General features: G+C 40.9%; 1 protein-coding gene across 4 annotated transcripts in view; it reads right to left on the bottom strand.

The window, feature by feature from the left end:
- CA10 (carbonic anhydrase 10) overlaps positions 1–23,329 on the bottom strand; it is a 488,580-nt gene that overhangs the window by 405,358 nt on the left and 59,893 nt on the right. For all 4 annotated transcript variants that reach the window (XM_053212276.1, XM_053212275.1, XM_027034159.2 and 1 more), the window contains one exon: positions 2,360–2,434. In XM_053212276.1, the coding sequence (XP_053068251.1) occupies positions 2,360–2,434 (75 nt within the window). The remainder of the gene's footprint in view (positions 1–2,359; positions 2,435–23,329) is intronic.

The raw sequence follows: 23,329 nt of genomic DNA, 5'->3' as shown, positions 1-23,329 counted from the left end.
AATTACTTAATTCAAAAATTCTCATGACTCTTATCTTTTTTTTAACAGAGTGGAGTGCCCCAAAGTTTAGGAAGTAAAATCATCAGCTACCAGTCTTCTGTACCAGGAAGCCAAAGGGCTTTGAGACCATTCAATGCAAAGGATGATCAAGTCACTTCTCAGTTGGCCACTGCATCCAGACCAGTTGCGTTCACCCATCCCGGGAACAATTACTAAGCATCCCCCATGTTCTACGCATCATGAGAGACCTTCACTTGCATTATTATATTTCCAGTTTATGGCTCTCTGCCTTTTCTGAAGCAGAGAAGTATCAGATATCCAACTACATTGCTACCAATAAAATAGTAATAGTTATATCAAGAACAACTGATATGTCCTGCCTCACACCATGCACCACACATTACCATAAGCACCTTATCTGCATTATCTAATTTAATCCTCACAAAACCTCATGAGGCTGACTGAGTCCTTATCTCCATTTTAACAGATGGATAACCCAAGGATCTGAGAGTAGGCAGGCAACTTGCTGACAGAACTACCAATAGGAAGCCATAGAACCCAGACTCAATGCCAGGTCTGCCTGGCTCCAGATTCCACTCTCAGACCTCTGCACCTTACTGCTTACCATATAGCAGGTTTTATTCATTGTATCTCATATAAAGCTGGAAATGAGGGGAAGTTTGACTTTTTTAAATCAACACGTAAAAGGAAAGATAAAACTTCTTTCCTGTGGCTGTCTGAGAAGCAACTGCCAAATCAAAAGAGGACCTTGCAAGCATGTAGAGAAGGAATGTGTCAACAGAGTGGAAAACATCAAAAATAAAATGTGGGGCAGAAGAGCAAAACTTTGCACCGCCTCTTCCATATTATCCATCAACACTTCAGTCACTACAGAGGATATTATTAGTTTAGCAGGACTCATTATAACCTGAAGGGAATGCCCTTTGTGGCTCTACTCCCAAAATCACAAAGCACATGAGTGTCATTATAAACACAACTTCTGGGATGTCTCGAATATGGGAAGCAGATTCCTTAGAAACACAATAAGCACTCCATTGGAAAGGGATGTCTCCAGTTGTTATGGATAAAATGCCATGTATCTATATCATACCATATGAATATAGCACGTGTCAATTAAGTTGTTCCAAGATTATTATTAGAAACCTGATCGTTTCTGGGTGAATTAATCAAGACCAGTTTCTATGCCCACTAGGCCAAGGGATAAATGTACCAGAGTAAATTTGTGCAGTTAATAATATCAATTTATGAGGCTATTTGGCAGCCAGCTGGCTTTTTTGTGGGTCAACCACTCTCCCCCACCAAGCTGTTTCCTCTTCTTGGAAAGCCCCAAGAGCGTGTATTACTGTCCCACGGCACAACCGAGAAAGTGATGCTCCAAGGGCTTTAACAACTTGCTGAGCTCTGCACAGGTGATGTAATGAACTCTACAGAAGAACAGGCACAGGCCATACAGCAGCCAAGAATGAACCAGGGGCACTGTTCTTCCCACCTGCCACCAACTACAAAGATCTCCACTGACACTGGAGCTTTCTGTTCTTAGGGCCTAAGTGGGGGCTCCATACTCGCTTCTCTCAAGAGCTTTCTTTCTTACCTTCCCACATCTCAGCAGTTCGAAATATTCTGACATATCTCACCTGCCTTCCCCTCCATCCTTCTCCTTACCAATCTTGCTCTTTCTCTCGCCTCTCTGATACAGCAGAGGGATGTCTGATACAGCAGAGGGATGTCTGATACAGCAGAGGGATGAGGTGAGAGTGGTGGGGAAGACAGGAGAACTCTCCACCTTCCTTCGAAACTAGTCATGGCTTTAATTTCTGGCTCTGCCTTGTCTTCAGTTCTCTTCCCCCAATGCTGACGGCATCCACTCCGCCTGTTATTTTTAGCCTGTGCTTGGCTCAGTGTGCTAAGTCCTGACCACAGATGCTACTGAAGTGACATCAGTGACAGCATGCATCCCGGCAAGCCTCACTGTCATGGTCAGCCTTTCCAGCCTTCCTGTTTCATCAATGTTCAAAGACGGCTCTTTCTCGCTTCACTGAACTCCAGCAGACAGAGCTTCAACACTCTGTCCTCCCCTGGCCTCTCCCTGGAAGAGCCACCTGCAGAGGGAAAGGCCTTGGCAGGTAGGCTCAGATGGAAAAAGGTGGTCTTGCCTAAACTGCCACTCCTGAACAAACCTTCCCCGGATGGAGCATTCACCTGCAGTGGCAGAGGAACCCTGCTGCTTCTGGCGATACCTTTCCTGCCATGTAGCAAATGCAAAATTCTGGAAATAATATTCTATTTCATTCAAATTCTTTTCTTAAAAATAAAATGACAAGAATAAATGTGTCTTTACCTGGAACAAAGCTTCCCTGGACCACCTCCTTGTACGCCCACCAGCCTTCATGGATTTTTGGTGAATTCTGTTGAGCTAAAAGGGGGAAGAGAGGAAGAGAGATTAAGAGAATAGCAGACAATCCTTTGGTCCTGGCCACGTAAGAAAGGTGAACAGACATACAGTACTCCTTTTCTACCCACAAGCCATCCAGCATCCCTCCCTCTTCTTTTCTTTAAAACAGATTATTAACCTGTAAATATATTGTCATTGCGTTTTTATACAAAGCACTCAAGAGAGGTCTATTGAAGAGAAGTAGACAGTAATTATGTATTTAAGCCTATCTGAATTCCCCCATCACTTGTCTCTACCTCTGAATCACCTCTTTTGCACACCTGCCCCTACACTCATGTACACACACACGCACAGACACAGACACACACACACACCACTCAGATTGAGGCTGATCCCATGCACAAGCCAGGCAAGAACTCTCCATGTGCACCAACCCCTTAGGAACAGAGAGGGCATAAGGCATTTGCTAAAAGGGCTAGGCTGAAAGAGGGAAGGGTGCAATTGGCCAGCTTTCCTCAGGTTCCAGGAAAATGAAAACAAGAATATAAACAATCATGGTAAGAGGTTTTGACACCATGAAGAGAAAAAATGGAAAGCCCAAGTAACTGGGACAGAGCATAGGGATCTGTGAGCTCATGCTGACGTGATCTCAGGATAATCTCTGACCTTATGACAGATGGTGGGTGAATTGGGGCGATTCTATTACATGTGGGTACACACCCCAAAGTGCAGATAATACAGACTTGTGTGGATCCCTTTACTACTGAACAGTATTCATATTTCAGCTTCCCTTCACACTGGAAGAAAATAAGGTCATTTCAACCATATTTGTAATCTGGTAAGTAAATAGAAATGTTAAACCTTGACTTTTATTTCCTTTCTTTAAATCTTATTCTTTTTTTCAGGCTCCTTCAGACTCATCGTTCTGAGTTAGAGATAATGACACAAGACAATGTGTCTGAAAGCACAGTTTTGTGTAGAGAAAGGATTTGCCAAATTAAACTTCATCTTCCATTTGAGCTCCAATTGCTTAGATCCAAGTGTCTTCCCAGAGTGAAGACACTTTTTCTGCCTATGACCTTAAGGCCCCTGAGGCTTGCAGCTCTGTGATGAAGAAGGGTTTATAACACAGGATGAGTGAAAGAGAAGCCAACTCCTTCTGGAGTTGACAATGAGGTTTGGTGTCTTCAGACACGACCAGAACAGGAAAAAAAGAACCTACTGAAGGCTCTGGAAAGGTATCACCTTGGAAGTCACCCAGTACAAATCTAGGGCTTTGGGATGCATCAAAGTACCCTGGGTTACCCAGTACCCCACTTCCAGATGGACTGGCTAGAGAGCTCAGATGTTCCCACAGCCCTGGAGGAAGCCCTAAAGGCAGGGGAGTTGAAAGCCAGTGCATCTGTCCTAGGGCAGCAGGCAGGAAGTGGCCTCAAAGCAGAGGCTGCAATGGCTTTGTCCAGCCAAGGACAACAGAGTTAACAGAGACTCCACGTATTTGTGTCACTAGGGAAAGACAAGGAGATTTGAAGTCAGCCAGGAAATCTTTATATCTGATCAAGTTGAGAAACCAGATCAAGACTTACGTGGTTGGAAAGTTTACCAAGTAGGTGGACAAAGGACACTTCTCAGGTTCAGCACAATTCTGATGCCTCCTCTGAGACCTGACATTGCCGGATCCACTCTTACCCTCCTTCCCAGCTCACGGGAGGGAAAGAAGGGAATGCCAAAGGCTCAGAAATCTATGACATCAGATTCACCTACTGTACTCAGACCCAGGGGTTCATTTTTGAAACATTTTGTAATGCTCGCCTTGATGATAAGTAAATAAAACTTATAGGCAGTACATTCTACAAAGAAAGAAAGAAAGAAAGAAAGAAAGAAAGAAAGAAAGAAAGAAAGAAAGAAAAACAACTCTGATATTTCACTAAACCTCAGCTCAACTCTGCTGCACATGAAGCATGTCCCAAGCCTGGAAGAAATAACACACATCTGAAAGCCCAGAAGTACTGAATGGCAAACATCACCTAACAGCTTTGCATTACAGATAAGCCAGGATTGATTTTCCCTACCAAAAAAGACAAGAATTTCTGAGTTTTATAAAAAGGCACCAAATTTTATCCAATCAGGATTGTTGCCTGTCTTGAACAATTTTAACCATAAATGCAGCTTGCTTGCTCTTTCTTTTGCTTGCTTTTTAATATGGCCTTCTTTCTTTATTCTCAGAGGTAGTTGTTGGGAAAACCATAGTCTCTTGTATATATTTATCATTACAAGTAAAGATCTGCACAGCACTAAAAACTGTTTTATATTAAATATTTTTACCAAGCTGTTTTACAAAAACCTTTGTTGCTAGTACTTACACACATCCATTTCAAAAACTAACGTAGTGCTTTAGCTGTAATGTAAAGGATAGATGAATGTAATATGAAATAATATACATTTGTGTATGCTTGAGCCTGACGCATTAAAACGGACACTGGTAAATGATCATCTACTAAACAAAGATGGCCCACTGACTGTTTTGGTACCAGTCAAGAGCTAAGAATGGTTTTGCATTTTTAAGTAGTTAAGAAAATAAAAAAGGATGTCTTGTGACATGTGAAAATTATATTAAATGGAAATTTCAGTGTCTATAAATAAAGTTTTATTGAAACACAGCCATGCCCACCTATTTACATATTGCCTATGGCTGCTTTCTCACTAGAATGGCAGAGTTGAATAATTGTGACAGAAACCAAATGTCCCGCAAAACTTAAAATATCTCCTATATGGCTCTTTACAGAAAGTTTGCTGATTGTTAATTTACACACATAATTTCAAAAAACAACACAGTGTAATGCTTTACCTGTAATACAAAGGATTAATGCATAATCTGTAATAAAAAATATATATTTCAGTTTATAAATACTTGGTTGTTATGCACCAGAAGAATGAAGAAGTTGGATGCTTGATTGAAACAGGAACAAATAATACGGTGGTACTGTATCTGGGAGGCCACGATCCACAGGTGGCATTGCTCTTGGTGGTCTGATTTTCCAAAATACTCAACAACTCTTGGTAAAGTTCAGAACAAAATAAAGTACCATCTTCCCTTGATATACACAGTATTTGCACTGCCGAAGAACAGGGTATACTAAAACTATGTGAGAGATATTCTGTTCATAGACAACATGGAGTTTGTAAGTTCAGATAAATAAAGATTTGCCACTCACTTGAATGTCTGCTGGGACATGGGGCAACGTATCACTGTCTGAAACCATCAAATACGTTACAGAGCATATTCTCTGCCCACCCCGACCCAGTTGGTGTCAAATGCAGTATCTTTCATTAAAACAATCTCACCATGCCCTTCTTGACAGTCACTGACCTAATGGCATTATTTATAGCACTATTTACATATGCTAAATGAGTGAGGATAAAACATCATGTTGAATACTGATCAGAGGAGACTGTTTTCCCTAAAGGTCTATCTGAATTGTAGTGTCAAGTCCACATGTCATCACCACGTTGTATATTCAAGTATTTTTTCTGCTTTTTCCTGCCATTTGACCATATCTTCAAGAAACTATCATTTCCAGTGAGGAAGAAAGAGAAAGCAAAGATGTTTGCTCTTAAGACGACCACAAAGGAAAGCTGATTCCAACACAGCCCTGAGTAAACTAGTCGACTAAGTTTTCAGATTTGTAGATACATTCATATTCTCTCTCTCTCTTCTCTCCGTGCACACCCCCCCCACCCCCCACGCCACACACAGAGGCCGTTTAAGGAAGACCTATCAGTCTGACTGAAGCACTGATTTAAGAGATGTGATTTAAAAGGTAGAAGAAAATAAAGTCTTTGGATAATTAAGGGTATTGCAACTGACAAATGTATCACTGAAAGCTTCTGTCCCATTCAGAAGGCTGCAAAAAGCCTTGCTCTCCCTTCATTCTTCCTCGGCCAGCCCATCCATTCAGAAGTGAAATTATGTAAGACTTTAATAGGCGGCAAGACAATCAGATCATCTGAATGAAGTCTGTTATAATGATAGAACTGCATAGTCTCTGTTTGCTTTCTTTGACATGCCTTGTGAAGGATCCAAACTCGCCCTGCAAAAATCCATCAGCCTGAGCTGAGCCCACTTGCTGTCCATCAATTACAAAATACGATGCCTGCAGGCTAGATTTGAAGAAAAGCAAGGTGCTTTATATAATGTGTTTTCAAATGCCCTTGTATGCCCTGTCTGGCCTCATACTGTTGGGCAATGTGGAAAGACAGGACAGCACATCGTAAACGCACCTCATTGAAAGCCCTGCTACAGTAACCATGAGTGTTGCAACAGAGCTCAGGGAGAAATACTGGCTTTCCATTTTAAATCTTCCTAGCCAGATCCTCCATTATCACCTGTTGTTTACATCTGATACCCAGTGAGTGGAGAGCCGGTTGAGAATTCCTCACAGCCAACAGGTGAACAGAAAGCAGCCTTAGCTGCTGCAGCACTCTGCCGGTGGATAGGATTTCTTTACTTAACGTGCAGCCAGCCCTTGGGAAAGATCCAGGTGTCTAATCAAAAAAAAATTGTGTTGACAGTAAAAGCTGTCATCCCTGCCAGATGAGGAGAGATATACATAGCAAGGGCCCCTCTCTTGATAGTAAGGAAAACATATTTCAATGTTATTCTCCTTTTTTTCATTGTGGCAGTTTGAGAACTTGTGAGTTTCAAAAGAAAACTCAGAATCTCCGCATTTGGAAAGAGACACAGAATTCATTGCTCCAATCTCCTTCTGGGCATTTGAGGAAATTGACGAACAGAAGAGGGCCGCCACTAAAAAGAAAAAAAAAATGTATATGGTGTCTCAGAACAAGAGTCAGCAAACTTTTTCTGTAAATGGCCAGATAATAAATATTGGAGGCTTTGAAGGCCATTCAGTCCCTGTCCCCACTACTCCTCTGTGCCACTGTAGTCCAAAAGCAGCCAGGGACTATATATAAATGAATGGCTGTAGCTATGTGCCAGTAAAATGCATTTACAAACACAGACAGAGGGCTGGATTTGGTCTGCGGTGGGCAGCACTGTGCTGATTCCTGTCTTAGAGCTAGGAACCATTTTTGTCATCTAGTTCTGCTCCCCTGCTCAAACATTCAGAGGTGAGCTACTTTAAAAGGAAAATTAGAAAGAATTTGGAAGGAAATGAGTTTCTAATTACAAGTAAATGGCATCTGATCAATAAGCACTGTAGAACGTATGTATAATCCTAAATCTTTCCCAAACTCCCTGAAATCGATCACCAGAGTCTACACAAAATACCACCATGCCCCATCCAAGTCCATTTCCTCTGGGCTAAACCATCAAACTTGTAGGGACCTCATATAAACATGCCAGTCCACACCCTCATGCTGGGTTTTTCAAACAGTCATTAAGGAACAGACTGATTCCTAAAACCCTTCTTACCCTTCCCATACATCTATAAAGCATGTTTCTGGATAACTCGTGGGATTCTCAACTGTTTCCACAGATAGAATAATTATGTTTTCACATGCTAATTCCCTCACATCATTTTGAGATGAACTTTTGCAACTCTCCCCTTGCTCTATATTTTCAACCCTATCACCACCTAACACCTAACATCTTGTGTTCAGAGAAAACACAATCGTGGGCCATCTCCGTGTGGAAATTACAGTGGCTTCTTGACCTAATGGAAAAGAAAACTCAAGAGCAACAATTGAGAGTACCCTGGTGTGGTGGGGGGGGAAATGGCACAAGATGGAACAGAAGAGCACTCACCAAGGGATCTGCAGGGGAAGGGCAATGGCTTGATAAAACTTCAGTCAACAGGCACCTAACCGTGAGCATGCACATTGCAAAAAGTGCACTTCCGAGCCCTTGGTCAGTACAATGTTATCTGTGCCAGGTGGTCTAGGACAAGGGGAGATGGAACCAAATATAGGGGAGAGGCAGTTAGAGTCTAGGGACTACTGTGGTACTTAGTTTTAATGGAATGTGAGGAGTCCTGAAGAGTAGCTTCCTTAGGAAACTCCTTTTCTCTGCCTAGGAGGTAACATAAGGAAAGACACACCGAGCCTGTTGGATCAGAACACCAGATGTTAGAAGGTGAAAAAAAAAAGCCGTGCTATCACTGGATGCAGGATGCAAAATGTCACACTCCCTATCCCCACGACAATCACTGTTTTCCCTTAAAGGGTCAAGCCTGTCCCCTACACGGGAAGCAGGAACAGAGAAGAGCATGGATCACCAGAGGAAATGGAAATGGCCATCCTGGTACACTGCACGGCCCCCCTGGACCTGCCAGGGATAATGCTCTTGCCAAGTGCTTGACTTTTATACATGGCGTAGGTCTCTCCCTCCTCCATGCACCTGTCATATTATGTTATCCTCCATGTGGGCACTGAGATCATGCTCCACACTTATCTGGTTCCATGTCATTCTTTCACAGTCAACTGTAACTTTCTTGAGGCCAGAAAACATGTCTTCTCTTGAAATCCCATGATTTACGCAAAGCTCGGTCCACAAGAGGTGCCCAACAAAGCTGGAGGAGTGCGTGAAAAATGCTGTGTCAAGCGGAACATGATATACAAAATTGCGGTGCAGCTCAAACAGTCCTTGGGAGGTTGTAGTTTATATCCAAAGACTTGTTGGTGTGATGCCTGTATCTGTGGCAATGGGAACGTCCACAGAAGCGTGTTGAAGTTGGCTGACAGGCCCACACTCACTTGACAGATGGAAGGGCACCAGGAGCTGACACTCTGCCTAGAGAAATCAAAGCCACAGCAGACCGTTATCTGGCTCAACATGTTTCATTGAAAAGTATGGTGGGGGCTGGGGGTGATACTCTACCTGAGGGTACTTACATCTGTGCCATTCTTTACATTTTTTTTAAGTTGTGAGAAAAGGGTGAGACTCCTCTCTATCCCCCTATCCGACATGACCCCCATTTACCATAAAAACTAGACAGTACACTCAGACCAAGGATTGCACTGGCTAACTGAGCCACAAAATGACTGTTCCAAGCACAGAAATCACACATAAGCCAGAATCACCTTGCACATTCGGTCAGACTCAAGCAAGCTGGCATTAACATTGTATGTGCATTGGGAGAGTAAGAAAAAAAAAAAAACAACTTGGTGGTAGAACGGACTGTATTACTTTCACCTAAATGACTCAGAATGAAATGGCAATCAAGAGGTTCAAATGTAGCTGTAGTCAAAAATCAATGAAAGGAGGGTGTCTGGGTGGCTCAGTCGGTTAAGCATCTGACTCTTGATTTCAGCTCAGGTCATAATCATGAGATCGAGACCCACATCTGGCTCTGTGCTGACAGCACAGAGCTTGCTTGGGATTCTCTCTCTCCCTCTCTCTCTCTCTGGCCTTCCCTTGCTTGCATGTGCAATCTCTCTCTCTCAAAATAAATAAACATTTTTAAAAAATCAACCTGAGGGAAAGTCCCTAACCTGGATGATTTTTAGCCCCTCTAACTGGTATTCTAGAATCCCTGCCATTTGGATTTACCAGTCTGAGCTCATTTCACATAATCTTTACAAAATTTCTGCTCTACCTGCTGTCCCCAAGTATTCCTGTTTACTACTCTTGTCACACCTTTGCTTTTGCCTTTTTGTTTTACTGCCTGGAATTCTCTCTTTATCTACTTCTTCTTGACTAGCCTTACTTGATTCTCAAAGCCTCACCAATTTGCCCTCTTTTCAAGAAATTATTCCTGATAATTTTAGTTCCACTGTGATCCCTCACTTCCCTGAATTTCAGCATGTTAGTGTCTCATTTGTCACTTTCATTATTTCAACAAACATCACTGAGTACCTGTGTTTGTGAGGCAGTGTTCTAAGCATCGAACATACAAAGTTCCTGTTTTCCAAGGACTTGTAATCTATTGGAGGGGATAGAAAAAAAAAACACAAGTAACTAAATTCAACTATAAGGAGAACATTATGTACAGAAAGTATTCTGCAGTATAATCAAAGATTAGGACAAGACAGACTTCAGATTGTGTGACAGTTGATGGCCTTTGAGATTATGATACTTCATCTGAGATTTAAATGACAAAAAAGATATGGCCTCCTGAAAATGAATAGCACTAGTATTTCAAGTGGATTCAAAGGCCCTAAGGAGGCAGAAGGAACTTTTCAAGAGACAGAAAAGTAGCCATTAGGGGTGAACAACAGTAGATGCATGGAAAGAGAGGTTTAAGATGAAGCTGATGATTTAGGTTGCGGTCCAGAAGAAAGGTGGCGGTGGCTTCAACTAGGATCATGTTGGTAAAAACAGAAGTGGATGGACACCATATGATTTAAAGGAAGACTGAAGAGAACAGCCTGATGGAAAGAATGAGGGAAGTTAAAGACCACAGATCAAAGAGAGCTCCTACCTTTCTAAAAAAGTTTTTTTTAATGTTTATTTTTGAAAGAGAGAGACATCATGAGCAGGGGAGGAGTAGAGAGAGAGGGAGACACAGAATCCAAAGCAGGCTCCAGGCTCCCAGCTGTCAGCATAGAGACCAATGCAGGGCTCACACCCATGAACCATGAGATCATGACCTGAGCTGAAGTCGGACACTTAACTGACTAAGCCACCCAGGCTCCCAGAGACCTCCTACCTTTTTTGACCTGAGTGATTCAATGTTGACAGTTATTGAGATAACAAAGGAGCTCAGTGGCTCCTTTGGGGGAGGAGTATCTTTGCAGCACGAAGGAAAGTCAAAAGTTCCATTTGAGTGGCACCTGGGCAGCTCAGTGGGTTAAGTGTCTGACTCTTGGTTTCAGCTCAGTTCACCATCTCACGGTTCGGGAGTTCAAGACCCACGTGGGGCTCTGCATTAACAGTGCAGAACCTGCGTGGATCCTCTCTCTCCCTCTCTCTCTGCCCCTCCCTCACTCGTCCTTTCTTTCTTTCTCTCTCTCTCAAAATAAATAAACTTAAAAAAAAAAGGAGTTCCACTTGAGATGGTGAATGAGCATTTACACAGAGGTGTCAGGTAGGTGGCTGGATAGAAAATGAATTCTGAAGAGTCAAAGTGGGATATGCATTTATGACTCTTTGACATATACATGATATTTAAAACACTGAGTTTAGAAGAGGTCACCAAGAAGAATGTGAAAATGTAAAGAGAGAGACCAAAAGGGACAGAGAATAGAGCTCTGGGATGTTCAATATTTAGAGGTTGAACTGAAGAGGAAAACCTGAGAAAAGATTGAGAGGGACAGGCCGTTAAGGGTAGAGACAAAAAAGAAACAAGAGAGAAAAATAGTAGTCTGGTGCTATTCCTTGTTATCTTTATTTACTTTCTCTTGTTAGATAGATAGATAGATAGACAGATGTAGATATAGATAGATACATTTTAGAATATTTTTAATTTCATAGAAAAATTACAAAGATAGACGCTTCCCACATAAGCTCACACTCAATCTCTGTTATTATCTCTATCCTTCATCAGTATCTTTGTCACAATTAGTGAAACAGTCTCGATACGTTAGTAGTAACTAATGTCCACACTCTATTCAGATGTCCTGTATTGTCTAACCTGAAGTCCTTTCCCTGTTCCGGGATCCCATCAGGATCCCACATTCCACTTAGCTGTCATGTCTCCTTAGGCTTCTCATGGCTGCAGCAATTTCCTCATATACTTTTAATTTGTGGCTTCCGACGGCCCTGTCTCCCTAACTAAATTAAAACCATCTCAAGGGTAAATCTTGTGCCTCGTCTACTCTAACATAACATGTAATAGGTGCCCTGGGCATGCTGTTTAATAAATATCTGTTTAACAAACCTAGGAAGGGGCGAGAGAGACAGGTGAAGCTCCATTTAGAAATGCCATTCACAAGTTTTCTAGGAATACCCACCCTTCAGAATCCTTAACATTTTCCCTAAGGTAAGTTTAATGGTAAAGAGTCATGAGAACTTAAGAACCATGTCACTCAAATAACAACAACAGTAGAACACAAAAGAAAAGGGATGAAAAAAATCTCTCATCTATGTGAGACTGTAGCTATAATTTCGTTTTCTGCTTCTCTCACCAAACATCACTTCCTGAGTTGTTTTCTTCTTGTTGTTAATGTCTTTTTTGATAGTCCTTGTAGTGGATATGCCATAATTCCTCCATTATGCCCTTCCAGTGGGCTATCTGGTTATTTGAATACTGCAGTTCTTTAAGTCCAGAGTTTCCCCTGCTCCCCTTTTAGAATCTTAATCTTCAAGTGCAGCATACCAAAATCAAGGTCAAAGGACAAAGCATACGTGTATTTGTTAACTTACCTGGTAAAAAAAAAATGTATAGCGATTTGCATTCCCATAGTAATGTAAGTGATTATTTTTAAGGGGAAATTCTGGGGTAACTTCAAGACAAATAAATAATGATAGAATTCTAATCTAACTGAAAAGCAAATTTGACCTCTGACAAATAGGCAACTATCAAGAAGCACTGTAACTCTGTCTAAAAAAGGATTGTTTTCCATCACAAATTCATGTTATGAACATTTCATTGAAGTCAGGACACATTTTGTATTCCATTTTTTTACTATTATTTATCATCTTGGAATCAGGTATACATGTATTTTCCATAAATATTATAGATCAATTTGGTAGTAAGTTCCTGTCCATGTTTTAAAACAGTTGGAGGAAAAAAACAAAAACAAAAACAAAAACAAAAAAAACAAAAAAAAACAGTTGGAGGAAACTTCAGACCTCAAACGTTCAAGTCCACCCCCAGATTCACCCTGCGTCCTCTGCCCTCCATCAGAAGAAGGTGAATGTGTGTGTGTTGTATTCAGAATACTAAAAGGGTATTGATACAATGAAACAATTTTTATTTTGTTCTATTTTTTAAAAATTATTTAATGTTTACTTATCTTTGAAAGAGAGAAAGAGAAACGGAGTGTAAGCAGGATAAGGGCAGAGAGAAAGGAAGACACAGAATCTGAAGCAGGCTCCAGGCTCTGAGCTGTAAGCACAAAGCCCGAAGCAGGACTCGAACCCACAAACCATGAGATCACGACCTGAGCTGACGTTGGACGCTTAATCAACTGAGCCACCCAGGCACCCCATGCAATGAAACAATTTTTAAACTGCAGTTGATAAACAACTGGTAATTCCTAAAATCAATGAGTTAGTCAATTTTGGGATTAATCTCATTTCGTACAAAACTTTCAATCAAAACGAGTAGCTTTGATTGAGACTAAAACTTCCTCCTCTCTCTCTTTAACTTGAATTCAGCAGGGCTAAGTCAAATGAAAAGAAAGAAGCAGAGTTGTTGGTTGTCTTCTGAGAAATAGTGTGAAATCATGGAAAATGTGCAGATTCCTGGAGTTGAGTCCCAAATTTACTACTAAATTTTGTGTCACTCTGGGCAAATTATTTCACTTTTAAATGTGCAGCTAAAACACACACACACACACACACACACACACACACACACACACACACACTGTTACACACTACATACCTCAGTGTCCTTATCTGAACATTGCGAATAAATATCTTGAAGGACTGTCAGAAATACTAAATATACTCATGTATATAAGACAATACTTTATGCTCAATAAGTAGCACCCAATCAACACTTGCATTATTTGATGGCAGTGGCAGTGGTATTGGTGGGGAGGGGAGTGCAACCAGGGACAGCATGGGAATCTAGCAAAAGGAAAAAGGCAGAAAATGCTTGGGAAAAGGAATCAGAGGCTATGGCATAATTTCACTTGAATCTGGTTGAAATTAAAAAAAAAATCACAGCCTAAAGAAGCATTGATCTGCATTCTCCATTCTCTAAATTCTGAGCCAACTCCTGGAAGGTAAAAGCCGGCCCTGCTAGACTGAGGAAGAGCTCAGGGCACCTGAAGACACTTAGAGCATTTGCAAGTCAAAGCGCAGCTAGCCCTCTGTGGAAACAGGGCAGGAGACCTGAAGCAGGAAAACACGGATTCTGGGAACTCATGTGGGGAGCCTATGCTATTCACTGGGACAAAGCCTAGCCAAGCCCAAGGCCCAATGGGCTGTATGGAAAGCAGACAAAATGACCCTCCGCGATCAATTAGCCAGGGTGGGACAGAAGGTCAGGTCCAAACCTTAGGAAAAGGCCAAATGGTTTTATTAATTTATTTTTCTCATGTAGAAGCAGCTCATTATCTTTTTGTGCTTCTTTTCCTTCTTTTCAGGTTCTGATCCACTGCCTGTGTGCTGATTGTGCACTACGTAACAGGGATGGTCACATACTTTAAGCGGTGGGGCCAGTGAGTTAGGAGCAGATCTGGGCTGTGTAGATGGGCCAAACTAGAGTTTCATTGTTTAAGTTTATTTATTTATTTTGAGAGAGAGAGCGAGCAAGCGAGCGTGAGCAACGGTGGGGCAGAGAGAGGCAGAGACAGAATCCCAAGCAGAATCCGGACGCGGGGCTTAAACTCATGAACCTTGAGATCATGACCTGAGCTGAAACCAAGAGTCAGACACTTAAGGGATTGAGCCACCCAGGCACCCTTCATTTGTTTGAGTTTCGTTATTGAAATAACAAAGATGAAAGTTAAGTGTGAAATTCCAATTGCCTAGAGAGTTGTAACTGGAAAGACTTGATCATTCTACCCACTGCAGCTACAATTTCAGTGAAACTCAAAAACTTCTATTCCTCTCCTGCATGTTTCATCCCTCTTTCACTCAACCTCCTCAGCGGCTCACTCAATAGTGTACTGCTTTCTTCCAGAACCTCATGACCACAACAGTTGTGTTTTGCAGCTATGGCAAACACAGTATAAATACTGTCCCAATATCCATTTTCCTTTTTCTCCCTTTACAAGAGAAGCCCTGGTTTTTAGAAAGGCACATGACTTCTCAGAATAAAGACATTCATTCCCCTTCCTCCCTTGTAGCTATGGACATGTGACTAAGTTCTGGGCAATGAGATCTTAGTGTGTAAGACATCCAGGAAATGTTAAAGGGAAATGCTATGCCTCTTCTCACCCCTTCTGGCAGGCTGGAGTGTGCATTGGATGGCAAGACCTCAAGCTGCCCTCTGAACCATGAAACAAAAGCCTCGTTTCCAGTAACAAGATAGAAGGAGCTGGAATCCCTATACTGACTACATTCACAAGGAAGGAAATTTCCATCTTATTTGGTATTTTCTGTCACTCACAGCCAAAACGAATCCCAACCTATACGTACCCACCTCCAATAAGAAGGAATTAAGACATTGATTCTACTCCCACTATAGCTCTAATTCATCCTTTCCTATACATTTATGGTGCCCTGACACAAGTATTAGAAACAGGACCTCAATAATTACTTATATGGGCAATTACAACTGCCTCATCACATGACTTTCCCCATCTCTACCTACCCCACTATTAAGATCGCTCCCCCTAGAGCAATGTTTTGCTCCTGTCTTTTATTGACCCTTCAAAAATCTTCAACAACTCCAACTATTTACAAAACAATGTCCAAACTAGATCACCACCACACCCCTTCAATGGCTCTCACTGCTTACACAGTAGTGGGGAGGTGTCCTAGTGAAACTTTTAATGCCCTGTGTGGTGTGGTTAATTTATCTGTTCTTTTAACACTCCCTCTAATCCGGGGAGCCTGGGTGGCTCAGTCGGTTAAGCGTCCAACTTCGGCTTGGGTCATGATCTCACGGTTTGTGGGTTCAAGCCCCACATTGGGCTCTGTGCGGACAGCTCAGAGCCTGGAGCCTGCTTTGGATTCTGTGTCTCCCTCTCTCTCTACCCCAACCCTGCTCATACTCTGTCTCTCTCTCAAAAATAAATAAACGTTAAAAAAAAAAAAACAACTCTAATCTCCTTTGGGGATCTTTCCTCTGTGCTCTCAGAGCATTTATTGCATACTTCTGCTTCATCATATATACTATTTGCTTAACGTATCTCTTCATGGGTTTGTCTTCCAGTTCCCAATAAATATTTCTGAGCTGAAGTAAGTTTAGACATTTGTTTTTCACCTACTGCCTCTGTGTCTTAGACTGAACTATCTCTGCTCTTGTTTATGTGTGTCAAATGCTCATGCTCTTTATTTTCCCTGTAACATCATTTTCTCCATGACATATCCAAAGTAAATCAATTCTTCAAATATCAGCTCAAAGACCACTTTCTCCTTGAAAACTTCCATGTTCCATCCAGCTGCAGGGAAGTTTTATCATCTGTTAAGTTTACTACCGGTGTATGTACAATTTATTTCATTTCTATCCAGTTCAACATGATTCAATTCAATCCAATCCAAAAAATGGTTAGAATGCAATCTGTATTTGACTACCTATCCTTGGTTTTTATTTTGGAGAGGCTCACAGTTCAATAAGAAAGAGACGTTTTTAACATATCTGAGGCTAACATTTATGCAGTGCATTCGTTAAGATAATGCTACTGATGATAATGTTAGTTTACCTACTATAACAGGTAATCTCTAAATTTTTTTTAATGTTTATTTATTTTTAAGAGAGAGAGCCAGCATGAGTGGGGAGGGGCAGAGAAGGGAGACAGAGAATCTGAAGCAGGCCCCAGGCTCTGAGCTGTCAGCACAGAGCCCTACAAGGGGCTTGAACTCACAAACTGCGAGATCATGACCTGACCCAAAGTTGGGCGCTTAACCGACTGAGCCACCCAGGCGCCCCATGTAACAGGTAATCTCTTAAACCTCAGTGGCGTAGTACAAATTCATTTTTCCCACGTGCGAAATCCTAAGCTGGGTGCAGGGCCCAGGCTCCTTCTTCCTTGTAGCTCTGCTGTCTGCACTATCCACCATGCTGTGCCCATCAGGCCAGAAGGGAGAAGACTGTAGGATAGCTCTCATAAGCTGTTCTTGTGGCAGAAGCCTTGAAATGAGGTCTGTTCCTTCTGCGCACATTTCATTGACTAGAACTTCATCTTCTGAACATACCTAAACGTAAAGGGGGCCAGTTGTCTAGTTGTAGACTAAATCATGGTGTTTGACTGGAGAGAACTCAGGTAAGTCTTGTGGAACCCTCCATATCCCTCAGGCATACTAAAGAGAATTTGAAAGCTTCTGCATTCCCTGAGATGAACTAAGAAGGGACGGAAATACATTTGGGGGAATATATAGCCAGGATGGCTATAACTTTTAATTTGCTTAGGATATTCCCAATTTACCCTTGTTGTCTCAAAATAATTATAAATAAGATCCTCTTTTTTAAGGTCCTAAAGATGTTCCAGTTTAGATGGTAAGTTATACGGTTGTCCCTCCAGATAATAGCATCTGCCATATGTAGCGATGGCCATTGTGAGGAATCTGCCTACAGAGCATCGAGACTCGTGTGAGATCATCCACATATTGGCCAATATTTTGTCTTGTGTATGCTGTCCACCCGAAAGCAAGAATGCGTACCTTCTCCCTCCCCTCCTATACCCTTTCTCCTGCTTTCCTCATCACTATTTGCTACCTGACAAATCAATAAAACCAGTTTATCTGACCACAGAAAAGCCACAATTACTGGCAACCTGATGACCCAGATCTTTTTCCTTTTATTTAAATGTTAGATGAAAGAAGCATATTTTAAAGAAATAAGCTTATTGAAGGTATTAAAGGCTGGGTTGTGACGGGGCTGAGTGGGGGGAGGGTTCTCCTTTCTCTGAGTAGCCTTTCTCCATCGGCAAATATTCAACATGAACCCCAGTTCCTTCCTCCTGTTCTATACAATGAGAATGGCTACTGGAATGAATTGTAGTGTAAGAGAGTGGATGTGATAAATTATAATTATTTTATAAACAAACTCCCTACTTATAACTTAATTTTCTTCTAATTATACAGGCTAATCTGTTCAGAAGAATGAAGATATGACACAGAATAACGGATGTGGAAGAAAGCTTGGAAATCTTGTTTTTCTGCTTCCCTTGTTTATCAGATGGAGAAACCGAGGCCCAGAGGAGTTAAAGCCTTCAAAAGAGTGAATGGCAGGGAGCCAGTACTGTGACTTAAGACCTCTGGTGACCTATCTGTGGCTCTTCCAAACTTCATATAGAAGGATTTTCCGTGATTTGTAAAAGGAAAGATTCGTTTGTTAGTCCAACAGAACATCCAGCCTCAGTTATTCCGGATTATTAGTTTGGCAGTTAGCAAATCCAAGGTTTCACCCAAGAAATCTGCAGCGGTGAGATTTTGGTCTTGTTAACCGGTGCAATGGGGTCCTGAAGCAGAACATGCACTCCGTGCCTAGGAAAGCCGAGTGTGGGGACAGAGTTTGATGAGACAGCTTCCTTGGTTCTGTGATCATCCGCCTTCAGAACTCCGTGCAACACGCTCAAGGTCTACTCACTTCTAAATCACAGATTATGATGAATGAAAAGAGACAACTGTGCTTTCTCTGAGATGCTTTCCAAAAGTTCATCTTTAAAGGAACAAAGGCAAATGTCCTTTAAAATGACTTCTTCCCCCCCCAGACGATAGGTTTTCTCAGACTTCCAGGAATGCGGAGAACATCCTATCTCTACTACGGATGTTATGTGCAGTCATTTAGTAACAAAAGCAAGAAAGGAAAACCCTTACAAACAAATACGGCTTTATCACACAAGCGAGGCAGATGCCATTCCTTAGAGCCGGGAGCACACTTGGCTTTCAGAAAGAAAGTCACTGAGCACAAACATGGAAAACTACACTAAGGATTATAAAGAGCTCAGTCAATAAAATCCCCCCATCATCCTGGCCAGATTTCCTCGGACCATATTTTGTTTAGAAAGGAAGCAAATGCCCTTTCATCATTAGTTAATGCTCTGCAATTCTACAAATCCGCTTCCTTTGGAACATCCAGGGGCATGCAACCATAAATTTCAAAAGGTGGGCAAAAACAGACACAGTCTGTGTGCTGCAGAAGCAAATGCTGTGCTCTAATTTTCAAGGTCGAAAAGATTGGATTGGAAGAGTGAAGACATTCACATGAAATACACCAATGTTGACCTTAGCTGAGTTTCTGTGTCACTACCTTGTGCATGTATAGCTGCTAAACAGATGCTGGCTTGGGGCAGCGGAAGGTGCACAAAAGTGCCATTGAGGGGTCAGGACTGGCTGGCATTAGGCTGCGGGCTTGAGTTGTACTGGAAGGTGACTTAGCAGTCAAGAGTCAGCCAAGAGAAGAAAAGGTCATAATAATAGCTAACATTTAAATAGCTTTTAAAACTAGGCACTATTTAAGCACTTCATGTATATTGACTCATTAAACTCACATAGATCCTCTTTACTGTTAACTTTCATCTTTCCCATTTTACAGGTGAGGAAACCAAAATTAAAGACGTCAAGTAATTTGCCCAGAGTCTCTCTAATAATAAATGGTAGAGCTGAGACTTAACACACTCGAGCAGTCTGGCTCCAACGATTGGGCTCTTAACCACTATGCCCATTGCTTTTCAAGAGTCACAGGAAAAATATCACATTTATCTTTAGAGAACTGTAATAAAAAGAGAGATTGAGAGCTTGAGAGAGAGACAGAGAAAAGCTCATCAAATGCCAAGAGGTGAAACAGGACTTGAGATGACAGTAGAGATAAGAGGTCACCAAGACAGAAGAAACAGTTAGAAAAAGGGCAGGTGGGAGGCAAGAGGCCTCTAGCAAATAGCTGGCTCATGTTTAAAAAGGCCTCACGTAAGGGCGCCTGGGTGGCTCAGTTGGTTAAGCATCTGACTTGATTTCAGCTCAGGTCATGACCTTGCAGTCAAGGGATCGAGCCCCATGTGGGGCTCTGTACTGAGTGTGGAGCCTGCCTGGGATTCTTTCCCTTTCCCTCTGACCCTCCCTGACTCACACCCTTTCTCTCTCTCAAAATAAATAAATAAACATTTAAAAAAAAAGGCACAGGTGTAAAGGCACAGGTTCAGGTGGGCACTCAAGAAAAGACCTATCGCCCCTTCACCAAAGCTGTCCTCTCCTTGTCAGACTATCCCCTCACAACTATTCAGAAAACTAGTCATTCTTGTGAATAAACCTTTAGTGCACCTGTGCTTAATTCCTTCAAAAACATTTGAGAAAAATAGTTACTTGGGTCAAAGGGGAGAAATAACTTAAATCAATGGGTATTCCAAATCTAATCAGAAATAAAACAAGGACGATTAAAATAATGATGAGAAAGTAAAATCTACCATTTACTTGGTGACTGTAGCATGCCAGACACTCTTCTGGGTACTTCACATATAGCACTTCACTCAATCAAGTCAAATCTACAACACAGAAAGCATTCTGGAGATTAAAATTCAAATACTTTATATAACTTATCCAAAGTCATAAGCTACTCAATGGCAGATGCAGGATTTAAATAAAGCTCACGGGTTTTACTAGCTATATTGTCTGGAAGCTCTGAACAATCAATAGAGGAGGACTGGGAGCCATAACCATATCTATTGAAAAGAAGTGGGGAAAAAAATCATTATTTGTACACCATATTTTGTCAAAAGAAATGCATTATTTCCAAAAAACCACCCCAAAAAAAAAAAGCCATGAAGAAAATAATCTAGTAGAGTCAAGAACGGAGATAGAAGAACAGAGGGAGAGAGGCAGACAGAGAGAGACACACCCAGAGCAGGGGTCAGTGGAGGACCAAAGAAAATCATACAGATAGGAAAAAAAAAAAAAAACCAAAATGGGAAAATAAATTTAAATTTATATTAGTCATCACTATAAATGTAAATGGATTACACTTAACTATTGTAAGATACAGACTCTCACACTGGTTTAAAAATGAGACATTCTATATTCTAACAATATGCCTGAAATAAAATGACACAAAAAGACTGGAAGTTAAAGGGGCGCATGGGTGGCTCGGTTAAGCTTCTGACTTTGGTTCAGGTCATGCATGATCTCACTCTTTGTGAGTTCAAGCCCTGTGTTGGGCTCTGTGCAGACAGTTCAGAGCCTGGAGCTGGCTTTGGATTCTGTGTCTCCCTCTCTCTCTCTGCCTCTTCCCAATTTGTGCCCTCTCTCTCTCTGTCTCTGTCTCAAAAGTAAATAAACATTAAAAAAAAAAAAGACTGGAAGTGAACAATGAAAAGAACTTAAATACTCATCAATATAGCAATAGGTGAATCAACTGTCATATTTATATTTCAGAATGCCATACAGTAAGTAGTTCAAACAACTGAATTAGGTCTTTAAGTATCAGGATAGATCTAAAACTATATTAAATGAAAAAGCAATTTGTAAATTATAGTGATCATTTAAAGATATATAAAATATATCTTATATATGCCTACCCTAAAACTCACAAAATAAAACTATAAATTTTATGCATGCATGCATATATAATAAAATTATAAAAACACAGATCCACACTAACTTCAAGGAAGTCATTATCTCAAGAGGAAGACAGAGAATGGGGAAGGGAGTTGGAAAGGGGTATCCAGATTACTATAAATTTTACTTATTTAAAAGGATTTGAAGAAATATGGCAAAATGTTAATATTTGCTATTTCAGAGTGGTGGGTACATTACAGTTTGACATAGTCTTAGTAGTTTTGCAGTACGTTTAAAAGAATTACTAATTTTTATTTCATTTACTTAAAAAAAATTTTTTAATGTTTGTTTTTGAGAGAGAGAGAGACAGAACATGAGTGGGGGAGGGGCAGAGAGAGACACACACACAGAATCCGAAGCAGGCTCCAGTCTCTGAGCTGTCAACACAGAGTCGGACGTGGGGCTGAACTCACAAACTGTGAGATCATGACCTGAGCTGGAGTTGGATGCTCAACCAGTTGGGTCACCCAGGTGCCCCAAAAGAATTCCTAATTTTAGAATAGGTAAAGAGAAATAGGTAGGGTGGCAAATAAACATGTTATTATATAACCTTAAATACCTATTTTTTTAAAATCAGCTGGGAAAAAACAACCTTAGAATAGATAAGTAATAATAGTCAGTAAGACAGAGATCAGTAAGAGCCTTTTGTGTTTTAGAAGCGGTAGAATGAACAGATGTCAATTCTTCCCAAATGGATGTGTAGTTTTAATGATAATCTACTTCAATATCAGAGATTCTTTTTAGTAGCCCAAATTATTCCCAAAGTTTATACGGAAAAAATAAATAAGACTTTAGAAAAAGAATACTGTTAGGGACTTATGTGTTCAGATATCAAAGTTTTAAAGTTACAATAACTAATATGATGAATTATTGATAAGCAATTGGCAGACAGATCAATGAAATAGCACTGATTCTACTGGTGCAGAAACGTTCCTTAAAAACAAAAACACTAACTCAAAAAGCTATATGTATTCCAATGGTTCCTGACAATGATTTACAATAGTCAAGCTATTGAAGCAACTCAAGTATCAGTTGACTGATGAACGGATAAAGATGTGGCACATATTTACAATGGACTATTACTCAGTCACAAAAAGGAGTGAAATCTTGCCATTTGTGAGAACATGGATGGGACTAAGGGTATAATGCTAAGTGAAACAGGTCAGAGAAAAAGCCAAATACTGTATGATTTCACTTATATGTAGAATCTAAAAAAAAAAAAAACAAAACAAAACAAATTAAAAAAACAAATTGGAAACAGACTTGTTAAATACAGAGAACAAGGTGGTAGCTGGCGGGCAGGGAGGGGTGTGCGGGTTGGTGGATGAAATATGTGAAAGGAATTAAGAGGTACAAACTTCCAGGTGTAAAACAAACAAATCACGGGGATGAAACATACAGTATTGTGAATAACATCAATAATAATGTAATAACTTTGTATGGTGACAAACACTAACTACACTTATGGTGAGCATTTTGTAATGTATATAATTGCCAAATCACAATGTTGTAAACCCGAAACTAATAGAATATTGTATGACAACTATACGCCAATAAAAAATAAACAAGTAAAGCAATTTTAAGTTAATGTAGGTCACCCTCTTCCGCTAAACCTAGCTTGCTTATGAATTCTAGGTAGACCAGCAGCCTAACCCTCATAAAACATTCAGGGAAATGGAAACAAA

The sequence above is a fragment of the Acinonyx jubatus genome, chromosome E1 (genome assembly GCF_027475565.1).
Source record: "Acinonyx jubatus isolate Ajub_Pintada_27869175 chromosome E1, VMU_Ajub_asm_v1.0, whole genome shotgun sequence".
Taxonomy (NCBI): domain Eukaryota; kingdom Metazoa; phylum Chordata; class Mammalia; order Carnivora; family Felidae; genus Acinonyx; species Acinonyx jubatus.
The sequence above is the reverse complement of the archived record's forward strand: the minus strand, read 5'-3'. Positions and strand labels throughout refer to the sequence as shown.